This window comes from Marmota flaviventris, chromosome 3, assembly GCF_047511675.1.
Source record: "Marmota flaviventris isolate mMarFla1 chromosome 3, mMarFla1.hap1, whole genome shotgun sequence".
Lineage (NCBI taxonomy): Eukaryota > Metazoa > Chordata > Mammalia > Rodentia > Sciuridae > Marmota > Marmota flaviventris.
Window position 1 is genome coordinate 97229123 of NC_092500.1, and position 20055 is coordinate 97249177.

General features: G+C 36.0%; 1 protein-coding gene across 3 annotated transcripts in view; it reads left to right on the forward strand.

Moving 5' to 3' along the window:
- Nucleotides 1-20055, forward strand: part of Lrp6 (LDL receptor related protein 6) — a 190762-nt gene that overhangs the window by 13577 nt on the left and 157130 nt on the right. For all 3 annotated transcript variants that reach the window (XM_071610133.1, XM_027955944.2, XM_071610134.1), the window contains exon 2: nt 3491-3884. In XM_071610133.1, the coding sequence (XP_071466234.1) occupies nt 3491-3884 (394 nt within the window). The remainder of the gene's footprint in view (nt 1-3490; nt 3885-20055) is intronic.

Sequence of the window (20055 nt, forward strand, 5' to 3'; positions counted from 1 at the left end):
ACTTTTTCCCCTTATGTTTATATTTGGCCCAAGCTAAGAGAAGTTCAATATAAGATAATGTGGGCACTACAAGATAATGTAGGCGGCACTATCAGGACTGATAAATCAGCGTGATGTTTAAAGGCCTGAAATGAATTAAAAGTGAATTTTTTAAAAAAATGTTTTCAGTTGTTGATGGACCTTTATTTTATTTATTTATATGTGGTGCTAAGAATTGAACCTGGTGCCTCACACATGCTAGGCAAGCCCTCTACCACTAAGCCACAATCACAACCCCAAAAGTGAAACCTTATTAAGAAAATTTATAGTTTTGCCAGTAGCTACAGCAGAATATGCAGCAGAATACGCAGAAAAGATTTTTAGTCACTTTTGAAGAAAAAGTTATCTTCCCATTTTTTTTGGGGGGGGTGGTGGTACTGGGGATTGGACTCAGGGGCACTTGACCACTGAATCATATCCCCAGCCCTATTTTGTATTTTATTTAGAGACAGGGTCTCACTGAGTTGCTTAGCACCTCTCTGTTGCTGAGGCTGGCTTTGAACTCCTGATCCTTCTGCCTCCACCTCCTGAGCCCTGGGTTTACAAGTGTGTGCCACCACGCCTAGCTTCCTATTTGCTTTTGAATCAGAAAATTGGATTTAAGCTTGATTAAAAGAGGATTTTATGTTGTACTTGTAGATGAACAGAGTGCATAACTCCATTTGGCAGGTACAGTCCATGGACTGACCTAAACATCACTATTTTTCTTTATACTTTTGTGAGCACTTTAATATTTTGGAATTACAGTAGTTTTTTTAAAAAGAGGAAATGGTTACTTTTAAATAGTAGTTGGATTTGGCTTTGGAAGTATAGCTTTAGAGTTTTAGTAATTATGAAAGGAGTTCATGTAGATTATTGCATCATAATTCTGGTCTTAGTCTTTATTCCATTTTTTATTCCAATCTCTAGATTGCTATTTAATATCACCACTAAACACATTTGGTTATTTAAATTCACATTTAAGTGAATTAGTATCTATAAAGTTAAAAGTATAACTTGTTAGCTACATTTATTTTTTATTTTTATTTTTTAGTTGTAGGTGGACACAATACCTTGATTTTATTTATTTATATGTGGTGCTGAGGATCAAACCCAGGGTCTCATACATGCTAGACAAGTGCCGTACTGCTGAGCCACAACCCCAGCCCTATTAGCTACATTTTAAATATACCATAGTAACATGTGGCTGGTGGTACTGCGTTGCCCCAGTCCAGATAACATTTCTGTCATTAGGGACAGTTCTGTAGGACAGTGGTACTCTGGATTTTTAATTGCTACTTGGTACCAGGGAAGTATATGTCAGAAATTTGGAATAGATATTTTAAAAAATTCCACAAAACCATAGAATTAATGCTACTTTAATCCTTAAATAGCTTCAACTTTCTCAAAATTAAATGTTATTTCTTTAAGATAGTTTAAAAATTTTTTTTAGTTGTAAATGGACACAATATCTTTATTTTATCTATCTATCTATCTGTTTATTTATGTGATGCTGAGGATTGAACCCAGTGCCTCACATGTGCTTGGCAAGCGCTGTATCATTGAGCTACAACTTCAGCTCTTAAGATGAGTTTAATATTTAGTTTTGGTATCAGTCATTCTAATAGTATAGAGTAGAATAAAATAGGTTAAAATCTGGCTCTGCTGAACTTTTTATTTAACATTTTTCAGGTATAATTGTTATACCATAAATTGTACTTATATTAAGTATAAAATTTAATAAGTTTTTTTGGGGGGTGGTGTCAGTCTTTATTGTAGGGTTCCCATTGAGCCCAGCACTGGAAGGGAGTGCTCCTATCCAGTCTTTATTGTAGGGTTCCCATTGAGCCCAGCACTGGAAGGGAGTGCTCCTGTCCTCGGTTGGGGCTGGGGAGTTCTGGAGTCCTGTTGTCCCCTGGCACTCAGACATTGGGAGGGGGTAGGGGTCACTTAGGAGCAGTGAAGGGGTCAGTCTGCAGGTGAGCAGGTGGGTGGGTGGCCCCCCTTCTACCACAAAGAGGTCTGAGGTGTCACTGTTCTGCTCTTGACTCATGAAGAAATAACCATGGAAACTCAGGGGCAACCACATAGCACTGGCTTCAGACAAGCAAAATTTAATAAGTTTAACATGTATACATCTCTGGAACTATCATAATAATAGAGATAACAAGTCATCACCCACAAAAATTTTCTCATGCTCTTTTATAATTCCTACCTTTCATTCTTTTCCAACTCTTCTCCTCATCTCACCTTAAGACATTCAATGATTGGCTTTCTGTTATAATAGATTGGTTTGTATTTTCTAGGATTTTATATAAATTGGAGTCACATAAACTATACTTTTCTTTTTGAACCAGGGATTGAACGTAGAGGGTGCTTAACCACTGAGCCACATCCCTATCCCCTTTTATAAAAAAATATTTTATCCAGCTAGGGTTGTGGCTCAGTGGTAGAGCACTTGCCTAGCATGTGTGAGGCACTAGGTTTAATTCTGAGCACCACATATAAACAAACAAATAAATAAAGGTCTATCAATAACTAATAAAAATATTAAAAAAAAGATTTCATCTAGAAACAGGGTCTCACTGAACTCAGTATACCTTTAGTAAGTTGCTGAGGCTAGCTTTGAACTCGTGATCCTCCTGCCTCAGCCTCCTGAGCCACTGTGTGCACCACTGAGCCTGTCTAAAATATACTTTTTTTTGATCTGGCTTCTCTCTGTTATTTTGAGACTAATTCATTTTTTTTAAAATATCTATTTTTTAGTCGTAGTTGGACACAATACCTTTATTTATTGTTATGTGGTGCTAAGGATCAAACCCAGGGTCTCGCACATGCTAGGCGAGAGCTCTACCGCTGAGCCACAACCCCAGCCCGAGACTAATTCATTTTTGATGTACGTGTACATTACTTTTTATTCTATGATATATTACAGTTTGTTCATTCATTAATTTGTTGATCATATTCCAGTTTAGGTTACAAATAAATTGCTAAGAACATTTATATACAGGTCTTTGTATGATATATATTTTTATCTCTTTGAGTTAAAACCTAGGTATATGATGGCTGGATCATATGGCAGGTTGTGTATTTAAGGAAAGTTGGTAGTTTAAGAAATTACCAACTGTTTTCCAAAGTGGCTGTACCGTTTTATATTCCCATCAGTGTTTCAGTAGCACAGTATCCTTACTTATTTTTGGTATGGCTAAGCTTTTAAATTTTATCTCACAGACTGTTTCCTTAAAAAAAAAAAAAGACTATTCTAGTAGAATTGATTTCACCTTGTTGTTTTGGTTTTAAAGTGATGTAAAAATAAAATTTGCATGAAAGGATTTTAGGTATTGCCCTTGTCTGTTTACCCTTTCTAAATTTTTTACGGTAATTGCCACTAATGCTGATTTGAAACCTAGTTTATAAGAACCAATATGTTTTCTTCCCTTTTTACTTACATGTTTGTCTCATTTTGTTCCAGCGGCCCCTTTGTTGCTTTATGCAAACAGACGGGACTTGCGATTGGTTGATGCTACAAATGGCAAAGAGAATGCTACAATTGTAGTTGGAGGTTTGGAGGATGCAGCTGCGGTGGACTTTGTGTTTGGTCATGGCTTGATCTACTGGAGTGATGTCAGCGAAGAAGCCATTAAACGAACAGAATTTAATAAAACTGAGAGTGTACAGAATGTTGTTGTTTCTGGATTATTGTCCCCTGATGGGCTGGCATGTGATTGGCTTGGAGAAAAATTATACTGGACAGATTCTGAAACTAATCGGATTGAAGTTTCTAATTTAGATGGATCTTTACGAAAAGTTTTATTTTGGCAAGAGTTGGATCAACCCAGAGCTATTGCCTTAGATCCTTCAAGTGGGTAAGTTTTTGTATATTGTTCAAAGGTCATTCATTGTATCTCTTTTTCCTGGTTTCTCCTCTCACATACCCCTCAATGCCAAATGAAAAGAAAGATAAAATAGGAAGTTGAGAATCTTTAGGTTTTCCCCAGTGTAGTCTTTCTTGTTTTCTCTTTTCCTTTTTTTTTTTTTTTTTTTAAAGAAAAAGGACAAAGAAGTTTTATTGCTCTGCTAGCAAAGGAGAAACTTGGGGGACTCCTGTCCCAGAGACTGTGATTCTGCCCAACAGGGGAACAGGGGTTCTTCAAAGCGGTGGTTTAAAGGCTACATTCCACCTGTTCTCTCCAGAATTGTAATTTATTTGTTAATTTGGGAGATAGTAATTTCTGAAATCTTCTAGTGCCATACCCGAAGTCTGAATTACTTTGTTTCTGTGGTTGATGTGCTCAAGAACAGATAACTGCCTAGGATGGGGAAAAAAGGTAATCCGATTTCCCCAAGATTAGGGAGGGGGAGGGAGACATCAAGATCAAGTCACAATGGGCTGGAGTTGTAGCTCAGTGGTAGATTGCCTGCCTGGCTTGCGTGAGGCCCTGGGTTTGATCCTCAGCAATGCATATAAATAAATAAATAATCAATCCATTGACAACTAAAAAATATTAAAAAAAAAAAGTCATAGTGGCAGAGCAGCAAGGGCTACATTCAAAACATGAAGTGGACCTCTGTTATATTTCTCCACTGCCAATGTCTAATTCCGTTTCTTTGGAAAAGTGGGTGACAACATCTCCAAGTTGCTTCTTGCTGAGAGAGGGTAAAGTTGTGGGAGGGGAAGTGACCTGAAGTGCTTGTTCTCTGTCAGGTGGGGCATGGACAGTTAAGGATATTCAGCTTCAGGGCAGTTCAGAGGGCTGTGGTGACTGGACAAGACATACATAGCGCAGGGGTCATGTTGAAATATTTCAGGCAAGATTTGTGAAAACCTATGGTTGCATACAAACCCCAAAGAGGCTTAAACCAGGAAGCAGAGAGAGAGAGAGCTTTCAGTTCATTTTAAAAAGTATATTTTGTTTTGAGATAGGGTCTCACTAAGCTACTGAGGCCAGGCTCAAAATTGCAATCCTCCTTGCATCATCAGCCTCCCGAATTGCTGGGATTACAGGATTGTGCTGCTATACTCGGTTTAAGTAGTCTTGAACATGGGAAGCTATATACTTAGAGTAAGATGTCTGGGGTCTGGGGATGTGGCTCAAAGGTAACGCGTTGCCTGGCATGCATGGGGCGCTGGGTTCGATCCTCAGCACCACATAAAAATAAAATAAAGATGTTGTGTCCACCGAAAACTGAAAAATAAATATTAAAAAATTCTCTCTCTCTCTCTTTCTCTCTTTTCGGTCTCTTCTCTCTCTCTTTAAAAAAAAGATGTTCTGTAAATACATTTATGCTTCTAACAGCATAAAAGTATTACGAAATAGCCATGTTTATAGTTCTTGCTTTTCTTCTGCATTTACTTTTTGTAATTATGAGAGGATAATTAGAAGGGAGAGGAAGGAATGGTGGCTTAACAAGACTTGTATTTGATACTTCAAGATGAGATTAAAAAAATTTACAGATTTTATAACTTTATTTAACAATTATATAGTCATAATATTTTGTAATACTAATCTTTTATATTAAACTTGAAACACTATTTAAAAAAATTTTTTAGTTGTAGATTGACAAAATATCTTTATTTAATTTTATGTGGTGCTAAGAATTGAACACAGGGCCTCTCACATGCTAGGCAAACTCTGCCACTGAGCTACAATCCCAGCCCTGAAATACCATTTAATATATCAGTGTTGAATTAAAACATTTAGTTATTGAATAACTCATCCCAGTCAGTACATGTATATTTGCAGTAAAGGTTTATTTTCTACAGAGACAGGAAATTTAAAACTGGATAAACCCATTACAAAATGTGAACTGTATTTCTTCAGTGCTTCTCTGTTACTATGCCTCAGTTTTACTGTACACCATTCCTTGATATTTTTTGTTTCTTTTTTGGGGCGGGGGGTACCAGGGACTGTACTCAGAGACAATAAATCACTGAGCCACATCCCCAGCCCTGTCTGTATTTTATTTAGAGACAGGGTCTCACTGAGTTGCTTAGTACCTCACTTTTGCTGAGGCTGGCTTTGAACTCATGATCCTCCTGTCTCAACCTTGCTAGCTGCTGGGATTACAGGTGTGTACCACTGCGCCTGGCAGTTGATATTTCTTTTTTTGAAAATATTGTCATGCCATTCTTGTCATGACTAAGAATAGGTAATGATTTTAACTTGGAACTTGAAATGACCTGTTAATGTTTGGTTAAAGTCCAAAGATAATCTGTGAATAACTGTTTTTTTTTTAAATTTTTTTCTAATTAGTTATACATGACAGTATAATGCATTTTGACACTTTGTACACAAATGGAGCACCAGTTTCTCCTTCTTCTGGCTGTACATGGTGCACAATCACACAAGTAGTGTAATCATACATGTGTATAGGGTAATAAAATAACTATTTTAATACTTTTTTTAAAAAAAGAATATTTGTGTTTTAGTTTTAGGTGGATATAATATCTTTATTTTATATTTATGTGGTGCTGAGGATCAAACCCAGTGCCTCATGCATACTAGGCGAGCACTCTACCATTGAGCCACAATCCCAGTCCTTAATACTTTTTTTTAAACTTAAGTGTGTTGGAATACTTTAAAACTCATTTATAGAAGAGAGTGTATCAATTTTATGTACTCACGTAGAACTCAGAGAAAATGAAAGGAAGGGTTGTATGTGTTCCTTTATTTTATTTCTGCCCTGATTTGGTGATGAAGGTTGAAGATGATGCCATTATGTTGGAAAATGAAAAAATTCCTTTGATTATAAAGGATAAGATAACATGGCAGTATTACAGTGAAATTTTAGGGTTAGATGTTTGAGAAAGCACAGATAGATATATATTTTAAAGAGGAATTTAAGGGGCACATGTTGAAGTCAGATAGTGCTCTTAAAGCACCAGAAAAGACCTGGGAGTTCTGGATGCCTGTGCCAACCCCCACCCACCTGCAGCCTCCATTACCCCCCCCCCCACACACACACCTATTTCCACCCCCCCCCACACACCTATTTCCACCCCAACACCACAGAGGCAAGGAAGTACCACCTGATCTGGGGAAAGTAATCTGTTTGAACAATTCCTGAATGTAGGTGTATATAGGAATCCAGCGTAGATGACAGTAACCGAGACTGCCAAGATGGGGTCTCCTTATGGTGCCTACACTGGTCTTCTGTATTCAAGTAATGCTCCTGCCTCATCCTCATTAGTGGATGGAACAACAGGCACATACAACTGCATCCAACTTAATTTTAAACTACAAATAAAAATCATATTCAACAGATACTTTTGAAATTTGATATTTAATTGAACCTCAATGACTCTTCTTGGAGTACAGCATAAATATGAACCATAAGTTTACATTTTGTCTGTTCCAATGTTTTACTTCCAGCTTTGTTGATGTATATCTGATGAATAAAAATTGTATATTTTTACCATGTTAAAAAAAAAAAAAAAAGAGCACCAGAAAGTATTGTAATGGCTGAGGTAGTAGCAAGAGGGTTGGACATTCTCAGAGGTTGTGATCAAAGAATTTGGTTATTGAGAACTTTTTAGATTTTAAAAATATATTTATTTATTTATTTTTTTTTATGTGATGCTGAGGATTGAACCCAGCACCTCACATGTGCGAGACAAGCACTCTACCGCTGAGCTATAACCCCAGCCCCAAGATATTTTTGAGAAATGTAATTTGTGTTGTGCTAACAGAGTTTGTAAGTCTAAGGGAGTGTTGAAATATTTCTGAGGTTATTTCTTTGTAGAACACAGTAAGATTTGGTGCTTTTAGTGGTCAGAAAAGAGTACTTTGGTGAAAAGACAAATAGTACCTTTTTTTTCTTTCTTGATTAATTCAGTATTATCACTGTACAGATGATGATCGAAATTCACCCATATATCTGTTATATGGTTAATGTGTTCAGACTTCTGTATTTTGTACTCTGATTGGGAAGAGGTGGGTATATCTTTAAGATTTACTGTATATTTAAGGACAGAAAACTTGGAGGAGACAAGTTTTTCTTCTTTTTTTTTTTTGTGGTACCAGGGATTGAAATAGGGACACTTAACCACCGAGCTACATCCTCAGCCTTTTTTATTTTGAGACAGGATCTCATCAAATTGTTGAGGCTGGCCTTCAATTTTCAATCTTCCTGCTCAGCCTCTTGAGCTTCTGGGATTACAGGCATGCACCACTGTGCCTGATGCGACTTTTTCTTCTTTAAAGCATGTTTGTTTGCATTATGTTGTATGTGTGTGCAGAAGGGAAGGAAGTTAAAGGAATTAGAAGACCTACTACAGCCCATGCCTTGCAGGCCTGATTCCTGTAATTCTGGATAGCATCTTGATCATTTCCATAAGGGGTTATAAGTACGTGATAGTACATATCATTTACTCTCTCTCTCTCTCTCTCTATATATATATATACACACACACACACACATATGCACTATATATGTATATATAATATTATATAAATTTATTTTGAATATTCAGGATTTTAATAATTTTGTGAATAAATTGATCATTATCATTTTATTTGCTAAAATAAATGAGCTTTACTACTGGTCTGATAAGTGGCTTAGAAAATAAGTTTGCCACCAGGTACAAAAGCATATGCTTATAATCCCAGTGACTCTTGAGCCCAGGGCAGGAGGATTGCAAATTCGTGGTCAACCTCAGCAATTTAATGAGACCCTCTCTCAAAATAAAAAGGTCTATGTTGTAGCTCAGTGCTAGAGTGCCCCTGGGTTCAATCCCCAGTACCAAAACCAAAAAGAAATGAAGTTTACCATATTATTAGAGGCTTTAATAAATCCATGTTCCTTCTCAGTATTGAATGAGATTTCAAAGACTCAGCTCTGATATATTACTGAAAGAGTCAATAATGTACTGCAGTTGGGCATGGTGGCACATGCCTGTAGTACCAGCAACTTGGGAGGCTGAGACTGGAGGATCACAAGTTCAAGACCAGCCTCAGCAACATAAGGAGGGTCTAAGCACTATAGTGACACCGTGTCACAAAATAAACAATTAAAAAGGGTTGGGGATGGGGCTGGGGTTGTGGCTCAATGGTAAAGCGCTTGCCTAACATGTGCGGGGCTCTGGGTTTGATCCTCAGTGCCACATAAAAATAAATAAGTAAAATAAAGGTGTTGTGTTCAACTGCAATTAAAAATATAAAAATAAAATATTAAAAAAGGGTTGGGGATGTAGCTCAGTGGTAAAGTGCCCCTGGGTGTGATCCCCAGTACCCACCCCCTGAAGTAGTTCATTTATACAAATAGTGTTATTGTTTCTAAATAAATTCAGTGAAGAATATTTTTTCCTCTGAGACCTAAAAGTTTGATAAAAACATCCAGTGAAATTATTATTCTTATTTTATTCTAATTAGTTATACATGATAGTAAAATGCATTTCTTTTTCTTTTCTTTCTTTGGGTACCAGGGGCACTCGATTGAATTCAGGGGCATTCGACCACCAAGCCACAACCCCAGCCCCTTTTTTGTTTTGTATTTTATTTAGAGACAGGTCATACTGAGTTGCTTAGAACCTCACTTTTTGCTGAGGCTGGCTTTGAACTCGTGATTGTTCTGCTTCAGCCTCTTGAGCTACTGGGATTAAGGTTTGCACCACTGTGCCTGGCGTAGAATGCATTTTGATACATCATACATAAATGGAGTATAACTTCTCGTTCTTCTGGTTGTATATGATGTAGAATCACAATGGTTGGGTAGTCATATATGTTCATGGGTAATAATGTCAGATTCATTCTACTATTCTTCCTTCCCCTCTTTATTATTTTTGATATCTGTGATTAACTTGTCTAGTGAAAGGTAAATTTACCCCCCCAACTGTTTTTCTCAAAAGTTCTTTTAATTTTGAGAAGTTATTTTGAATCATGATTATCTTAAAAAAAAAAAAAAAAAAACACAACTGAAAACAAATAGAATTCAGCCAAATGGTAGACTTTTGATAATTAGCATGGTGGGGAGTGTGTTTGAAATTATATTTGAACTCATGCATTTAAAAGTACATTCAATCAAATAGTCTTTCATTGTTAATCTTAGATTTGTATAACATTTGTAGTTTTAGTGCAAGTATTAAAGATGGAGTACACCACTTGTCAAACAGAAGAGGTAGTTTCCAGATTTATTTTTTAGGGGAAATATGAAGTTTGCCTTTCAAAGTATGTGAAAAACAGTGCTGAGGAAAAAATGTAGACCTTAGCGTTCCAAAGGATCCTAGGTTATGAGGTTCAGAAGAGCTGAGTCCTCTCTCTCATCAGCTTATGTAAAAGGAAAGCTATTAGAATGACTGGTATTGTTTGAGCCCTGGGAACTAGTGCGGACATCTATGTGCTTTTGGATGTATGGAGTTCTTTGTGTAATCAGTCCATTTAGCATAGACTGAAGGAAGATTTTTATTTCTCTCTAAATTTGGGCACTATTAGTCTGAGGTTCCCCGCCCCCCCCCCCCCCCCCCCCCAATAGTGACTGGCAGTGTAGAGTTCAGACTAAGGAACAAGAAAATATGTGTACAAAAGTTGTTTCAGAAAGGGGATAACCATAGTTATAAGAAGCAGTGTTCTTATGTTATAGTGAGTAGAGGTAATTCCTGTGTGACTGCTCCTTAATTATAAATCAATCTGATTCTACAGTTATTGTACTTATTTTGGTGATGTTGAGAACCTATTCCAGGTACAGATTTGTATGTTGTTCTAAGGATTTATTGTTTGTTGAGGAGCCTTTCATATTCCAAGTAATTTTAGATTTTTTTAATAAGTTAAGACAGTATAATATTAATAATATTAAAAATTCTGCTTTAGGGTTGGAGATATAGCTCAGTTAGTAGAGTGCTTGCCTTGCATGCACAAGGCCCTGGGTTCAATCCCCAGACGCCCCCCCCCCCCCCAAAAAAAAAATTCTGCTTTAAAAATACTTTGCAGATCTAGCTCAATAGGAAAATTATAGTTTATAATTTCCTTATCAATTTTATACATTATCATATCCTGTATTTAATAAAATTTTTTATTTGTAGATGGACACAATTCCCCCCCCCACCCCCCAAGTTGAGCCCAGTGCCTCACACCTCAGGTGCTCTACCAGTGAGCTACAATTGTGGCCCCTCCTATGTTTAAAAGTACTTTCTATACTCATGCATCTCAGATGACTAAAATATTTCCTGTCACATAATAGGTGTTTAAAAAATACTTTTTTGAGTGACTGAACTTTATGTTTATTATAATATAATATAATATAATATAATATAATATATAAACCTCTTAGTTTTCCTTAGTAGGGGAGAAAGTATTTTCTAAGCAATGTAAATTTCAGCATTGTCCCTGGTGAATTCCAATCAGTAAGACCTTTATTATAATAATGTTATTTTATAACAATGTTTAGCCTTTTTTCAACAAGTTATCAAAATCATAATTTATAAAAATGTACTCATTGGAGCTTGTTTTATGTTGTACCTAGCTTTTGTTATTTACCAGCATGGTATTTCTTTCTTTCTTTGTTTGAACCTCAATTACCTCATTTCTAAAATGATGGGTTCTTTTTAGTTTTGTTTGTTTTTGTGGTGGGGATTGAATCATGGCCTTGCCCATAAGCACAAGCTTCTTTCACTTTTGACATTAATTTTTTAAAGTGAGACATTTTAGGGAAATACTTTCAATATCTCATTAAAATTTTTATTTTACAGTTACATGTTGAAGCCAGTAATTTAGGTATGTTACCATCAGAATTGTGTTTCTATAGAACTGATTTCTTTTTTTTAATTTTAGATTCTTCTGTCCTTACTGCAATATGTTTTCACACTGGGCCCCCCCCCCCCCCCCTTTTTTTAGAGTTACCCCATCCTAATATTTTAAACCCTTTTTTTCTTTTTTCTTTGATGTAAACTGAAAAAAAAATCAGAATGTAAAAGTATATATTTTTTAAAAATAAAGAATGAAAAATGTAGCCAATTAATTTTAGAAAAATTGTATAGATTCATATGATTGGGGTTTAAAAAAAAATTTTATTAAAATTTTTTACTAAAAATTAAAGAGTAGTGTGTTAGGAACACCTCCAAACTTGTCACAAAATCTGGATTACCTGTTTAGCTTGAGCAGCTTCTGGGATATGAATCAAGGCCATAGAAAATGGAACAAACACATGAGTATATTTAGATCTTCTCAGATGTTAGTATAGGGCTTTTCTACTTCCTCAAAACATCTTAACCTTGTCTAGTTTAAAAAAATCTTTTTTTTTTTTTTTTTTAGTTGGAGATGGACACAATGCCTTTATTTATTGATTTATTTTTATGTGGTGTTGAGGATCAAACTCAGTGCCTCAGTGTGCTAGGCAAGGGCTCTATCACTGAGCTACAACCCCAGCCCCCTACCTTGTCTAGTTTTTAATTGTTTATACCAATGATATTCATTCCTTGTCTCAAATTACTGATTTTCAAATATATTGTCTAATTTTCTATGTCTCACATCTTTAAGCCCACTTTTGCAGATGGATTTTTTTTCCTGTTTTTTAGCCATAGTTACTTGAATCCACAGATACAGAATCCATGGAGTTATTATCTTCTTAGTGTTTTCTAATCTGGGATGTTTCTTTGTTGTTCATAAATTGGAAAGTTTTGTATTTGGAGATTAGTAGCCAGTCATTTATAGAATTTCCCTCAATTTTGTTTCTTTTTAAAAAAATATTTAATTTTTAGTTGTAGTTGGATACAATTCCTTTATTTTATTTATTTATTTTTATGTGGTGCTGAGGATCAAACCTAAGACCTCACACATGCGAGGCGAGCCTTCTATCACTGAGCCACAACCCCAGCCCCTCAATTTTGTTTCTAATGATTAAAATTATACATTTTTTGACGAAAATCTTACACTTTGGAATACGTAAGTGTGATACTGTGCCCCTCTCAAGCTGTCATATCAGCAAGTACATGATATGGATGCTAAATTGATCCCTTGCATACGATGGTATCTGCCAGATTTTCTTTTGCAGTTGCTGTTTTTCACCTTGAAATATTTGAGGCTGTGTAATTTTCCTGTTTCACATCCTATTTTTAATCCACTAATTTTAGCATTCCTTGATGGGTTTTGCTTGTAGTAATTATTATAGTGGTGTTTGCCAAATGGTGATTTTTTTTTTTTCCTAGTTAGATTGCTCCTTCTATATTCATTGTTGGGTAGGATTCTATCACAAGGGGATGAGCTGTCTTATCTCTCCCATATATTTATCTAATTATTTATATTAATGTGTTATGAAAATATATTTGGTCATTGTTCCCTGTTCCTGGCATAGCTCCTAAAACTTTTTTGTTAATTTCCCAAGCAATAGCAGTGCTAGGTACATTTTCTGATCTAATATTTGGTCTTCTTGGACCCTAGTGCCCAGCATATGTCTCCTAATGCCTTGGAATTTCCTAGTTGATAGAAGTGTCTTGTTCTATGAGGCAGCACTTGATGGACTCCTGGATGGGGCTGGTCACCAGAAAGATGAAGCTATGATTAGAAGCTTGGGACTTTCGACACTATCCCCTCTTCTCTGGAAAGAGTTAAGGACCTGGAGTTGTATTAATAATTGATTATGCCTATGTGATGAAACCTCCATAAAAATCCCAAAACACATTCATGTACAGGGAGGGTGGTGGACCCCAACTCCATAAAGTCAGAAGCAGCTGTGCTTGGGATCCTCCCATATCTTGCCCAATGTCTCTTTTCCATTTGGCTCTTCCTTTGTATCTTTTGTAATAACCTTTATAGTAAATTAGTAAAATATGTACACTCTGCTAGTACATTGTGGAACCTGAGATCATGTGGGACCCTCCAGTTAATGGCTGCTGACTGCTTAGAAGCACAGATGAAAGCTTGGAACTTTTGATTGGCATCTGAAGCAGAGGCAGTCTTGTGAGACTGAGCCCTTACTCTGTGGGATCTGGTTCTGTTTCGGTTAATTATAGGACACCTAACTGGTATTGAATTGCTTGGTATGTGGAAATCCTGTCCACCCCAAAATCTGCTGTCAGATGTGTTCTGTGTGGTGTTAACTGGGTAAGAGAAGAAAAAATATTTTTCTAATATTATTAGTATAGACTTTCAGGCATTTAGGCATATTATTTATAAATACTTCATTTTGCATCTATAACAAATTAAGACCTTTTTTTTAACCACTATAATTATAATACCATTATCTTTTACACACTTCATTTGAGAAAATCTTTAATATTATAAGTTGTTCTGTCCTCATTCAGATATCTACAGTAATCCAGAAAGCATTTTAGGTCCCCCATCTCCATCCTATAGCAGGGATTGACTTCAGGGGTGCTCTACCACTGAGCTATATCCCAAGCCACCACCACCCCACCTTTATTTTTTAAAATTTGAGACAGGGTCTTAAATTAGTTGCTCACGCTGGCCTGGAACTTGTGAGCCTCCTGGCTCATCTCAAATAGCTGGGATTACCATTATGTACCACTGCACCCAGCCATTAAAAAGAAAAATTTTAAAATAGTTTGAATGAGGATCCAATCCAGGTTCACAAAATTGCATTTTGTTATGCTTCTTAAGTTTCACTAGAATATTTGGTCTTCTCCTTCCCCGCTTTTCCCTCTCCCTGTTGACTTATCGAAAAGACAAGGCCTTTTGTCCTATAGAATGTCTGATTTTAAAAATTTCTAACAGATTTTTGTACTGTTTGACTTAGTCTTATTGATTGTGTTTATTGTAAAGTTGAATTTTACAGACTTGATAAAAGATAGATTCAACATTTTGGCATAATTATCATAGGTTCTACTGAGTACTTTGTATTCATTCCATGAGAAAGTACATAAAATATTACTTTATTTGTAGTGATGTCAGGATTGCTTCAGATGGTGAAAGTTATATCTTTTTATGAAGGTTAGCTTTTCTTTTTCTGTTCTTCCATTTATTTGGAGATGATCCTTTTGTGCTTTGCCAGTATCTAGTTCCTCATTAACCAACCACTTATCTGTTCATTGTTTCAGCATGCACTGAGGATCTTTTTTATATTATTTTATTAGGTTTTGATGAAGTCTTGGTCCTATCTATTATGTTTTATTCCTTTTTTTGTGTGTTTTTAATCCTTTTTAAAATATTTATGATCTCTATCAGATTGTTTAGTTGTCTGAGGTTCTTAGAAGTCCACTTCTCAGGCTGGGGATATAGCTCAGTTGGTAGAGTGTTTACCTCGCATGTACAAGGCCCTGGGTTCAGTCCCCAGCACCACCAAAAAAAAAAAGTCCACTTCTGTTTTTTGTTGATTCCTGCTCATGGTGAAATGTTTCCTTGAATATGTCATATTTTTGTGAACTGATCTCTAGAGGGTTTGTCTGTGAGAATCCTGAGTGGCTTCAGCGGGGGAACATTTCTGCAGAAAGGTTTTGGTTTGCTTTTGCCAAGTACCCTAGAGGTGTTTGCAGTGACCATTTAAATTTTTTATCTTAAAATTGAAGTATAATACATACACATTAAAATGCACAGATCTTAAATATGAAGTTTGAATTTTGACAAATGAGCATATTCGTGTTATCATTACCCTGTTCAAGCAGAAATCACTGAATATTTTTGGAGTTGGGAGTTCTTGTACTATACAGATAAAATAAATTCAGAGTCTAAACCTGTCCGAGGGCAACCTTGTGATTTACAAAGTCTCACCTTTTAAGAGACTAGGCCAAGACAGAAAAACTTCCTTGCTTCCTGGGTAAAACTTTTTATTCTGTTGTTCCCTAGGAGTTTGTGTGTGTGTAATGTTTATTTTTTAGTTGTGGTTGAACACAACACCTTTATTTAATTTATTTATTTTTATGTGGTGCTGAGGATCGAACCTAGGGCCTTGCACGTGCTAGGCGAGCACTCCACTGCTGAGCCGCAATCCCAGCCCAGTGTGTGCTTTTCGTTCAGGAATTTTCTTCCTCTTCTTTGCCACTGCTGCAAACACCCTTGCTATACTGGGGAATGAACTCAGGGATCCAGGGTCTTGCATATGCTTGGCAAGTGCTTTGCCCCTGATGTACATCCCCAAGCCCAACTCCCTTTTTAAATTTTTATTTTGAGACGGGGCCTTGTTAAATATATTGCCCAGGCTGACTTTGAACTTGCTATTCTCCTGCCTCAGCCTCCTGAGTATCTGGGATTATAGGCATGCATCCCTATATAGGAATCTTACTCCTAGCACACATATTCTCCTGTTCCAAAGCCTAATCTTCTTTCCTGCTTTGCCACTGAAACAGAAGTTTTTCAGTGTCTGAGACCAGAAAATCCTACAGGATTGCAGCATGAGCATGCCCATCATGTACTGCTTTTTACTTTCTTGATCATTTCCCAGCTTTACAGTGAAAGAAGTGTTATATATTTTATTTTGTGTATATATATAAATAAGATAAAAAAGTTAAACAGTAGTAGTTCTAAGTGTTTTGTAAAAGTGGGTAGAGTGTGGTTCTGGTTATTTTGTTACTAAGTTACCAGAAATAAAATTCTAACTTATATGTTTGAAATGTTTTTTTAACTAGGGGCTCTTTTTTGTTTGTGTTGGAGATAGGTCTTGGGTGTTGCCCAGGCTGGTCTTGTAATGTTGCCTGTTTTTATTAGGGATACATATATGGGATTGTTGGGCTTGATATTCTTACATGTATATTAATGACATCTTTTAATTATATGTAGGATTATTTAAGTAATGTCAGGGAGTATATGCCAGTATAGATCTGGTTAACTTAGTTTTTATAGCTCAATTCTAAATATTGTAATTAGCCACCCTTGTGTGTAATTACATCTTATAGAGGGTGGAAATTTATCCCTTCAGTCTAGAGTTATTTATTTAATTGAAACTGAATATTTCTGAATATTTTCATTATAGGAAACCGAATTCTGATTGAGTACAGATAACAAATTAGGGACTTGTGAAAATTTTGGAAATTTTTTTTATCTTTACCTAATTACAGAAATTACATGTTTTGTAATATAATAAATTTGTGTCAGTTTGAGATATTTTTTCTTTCTTGGCATGAGAAATTTTGATGCTTGAAAACTTAACGTTTGCTTGTTTTAATCCCCTCCCAGTTGAAGTAGAGCCTATCTTCTACCCTTCACTGCATTTAAAAATTATTTTCCAGAAGCGTTACAAATGAATATCAGGCCAGACACAGCAATAAAATTACCTTCATATGGATACTAGTGAATAGCTTATAACAACCTGGTGCTGGTTTTCATGATTTTTCATTAATAACAGATGTGCGTATAATTGCAAAGTGGACCTGTGAGCACATGTGTAATTCTTCACTATTAACTAAATATGTTTATCTTCTCAATTCAAAGCCAGAATAGAACCTATTGAGGACAAAGTAAATTAGGGGCCAAATAGAATACATAATTGGGGAATTAGTAATAATTGTTGATGAAGAGGCGCTGGGGATGTGGCTCAAGAGGTAGCATGCTCGCCTGGCATGCGTGCGGCCCAGGTTTGATCCTCAGCATCACATACAAAGATGTTTTGTCCACCGAAAACTAAAAAATAAATATTAAAAAAAATTGTTGATGAAGAGATATTTCTCCTACATTAGCCTATAGTCTGGCTTTTGAGAATCCAAGGGAAATATTTATATTTTGTTCCCAAAGCATACCTAAAATTGGCTTTTAAATAGGTTGCTGACATGAGCTCTTGCAGAATGTATTACTCAAATAGTTCAGCCTAGCAATATTGTTGTTGAAATACTCTTAGGCATTTATAGATTTCTAAGGTAGGTTAATTATGAAAACAACCAACCAAATTCACTCCTTAATCTGTGCATACCAATTTTTATTTTTAGGAAGAGTTCAAAATAAAATGAGTAGTCAGGGAGCTTATCTCACAGTCTAATTTTTAAATCAGTGAAGGAGCTAGTTTTCAAGTCTGTCAGGTTCTTCATTTTAATGATAGAATATCCTAGGTTTTTTTTTTTTTTTTTTTTGGTATTGGGGATTGAACTCAGGGGCACTGGGTCACTGAGCCACATCCTTAGCCCTATTTTTGTATTTTTTATTTAGAGACAGGGTCTCACTGAGTTGCTTAACACCTTGCTTTTGCTGAGGCTAGCTTTAAACCCTCCATCCTCCTGCCTCAGCCACCCAAGCCCCTGGGAGTATAGGTGTGCACCACAGCACCCAACTTGCGAATGTTTTTTTTTTTTTTCCTTCCCCCTGAACTCTGAAGTGTCTATTCTGCTGACGTGATATTCTCCTTTCTAGTGTCTAGTGTTTAGACTGAAAGTGTACATCTTTCTCATACTGGCTATATTCTTTCTTTTTTAGGTCTTAACTGTTTTAAAAGTCTGATTTTTATTGAATATAACACCTTAGGTATGTCATTTAAGCTTTTAGCAGTTGTCTTTCACATATCAGCCTCAAATTCTTTTACATAGCTTAATAGGCTGCTATAGGCTGTTTTAGTCTTCCATTATATGTTTTAGTTTTCCAGATAATCTTCCCTCACTTCTCCATTTCACATATAACTTGATTCGTTTGATGTTTATTGCCCTCGTGATGCTTTCCACTGGCAGCTGTACCCTAGCTATAGAATTTCCGGAAATTTTGAAGCTGTAGAATTATTTTGAAAATGACAAAAATCTCAAAAGGATTCAATTTTGTTTTAAAATTACCTCTATAGTACACTGATGTGAAAAATGATAAAGTTTGCGGGGAGTTTTTAAAACTCCTGGATAAAACTTTATTTGGACTTTTTCTAGGCTACACAATCTCTTTATGATTCATAGTGTGAACTTTTATTTCAGTACCTCGACTAGTAGTCTGTTGAATTTTTAAAGGTATATTTGTTCCTCATGTCTAGATTACAAGTACTTGAGGGCCGAGTATGCTGGTCTTGTCTGACACTGCACTTGCTCCCAGGGATACAAATTTTTATTTACTTGACATTGTTTAAATATTATTAATTCAGCTTGTATGTTCTGGCTTAAATGAAGTCATCAGATAATCATAACCGACACTGTAAGCTGGAGGACATTTCTGTTTTCACCCACAACTGCTCAGTTTATGTTTTCTTTCCTCTCTCCAGGGTTTTCCCTCTCTGCTCATGCTGAATAATGGGTTTAGGTTTGCAAAGTAGAAATAGGTGAAATAGGTTCATAGTTCTCCACATTGTCTGTGTAATGTCCTCTGAAAGGCTCAATAGTTTCTACTATTCCTACATGAATTTTAGTGGTATATCCTTGAGTGCCATGAGTGCCTGTCTTGGGCCTGTTGTCTTTTTTACTTTCCCTGGAGAAAGGTTAGTCTCATAAAAACAGACCCTAGACTAAATACTGATGAGAAATATAGTGTATCTGCTCTGGAGAGGAACCAAGCAAACACCCCCATCCTACTGCCCAGTTGAACAAACTGAAGACACCTACATATTTGTTATGTTTTAGGCATAATGTTTATCTCTTTTTCTCAAGGCTGTTTTTTATTCCTTTCCTTGTTTACATAATTTAGCTACCCTTGGGGAAATGTGCAGAATGAGAATTTGGTACCAGTTTTATTGACCACTAAAAATGAGTTCCATGTTTTACAGAATAGCAAACTGAAGCAAAAAGGGCTTTGCCTTTTCTTGTTTCAAAATAAGATAAATGACTATTTTTTAATTTTTAATTTTTTTTTAAAGAAAGAGCACCAGAATTTAAAAAAACAACAACACATTTTTAGCTGTAGATGGGCACATACCTTTATTTTATTTTATTTTTATGTGGTGCTGAGGATCAAACCCAGTGTCCCACATGTGCTAGGCAAGTGCTCTACTACTGAGCTACAACCCCAGCCCTTGTTTTTATTTTTTTATGACTTTTTGAAGAGCAGTTTGGGTTCGTAGCAAAATTGAATGGAACAAAATATTTCTAATTTCTCCCTTCAATCTACACATAAGCTATGATCATTAATACATTATTTTATTATTATTTTGAAGAAACTTATCTGTTAGCTCAATTAAGAATAAAAAAGATGGGGCTGGGGATGTGGCTCAAGCGGTAGCGTGCTCGCCTGGCATGGGTGCGGCCCGGGTTCGATCCTCAGC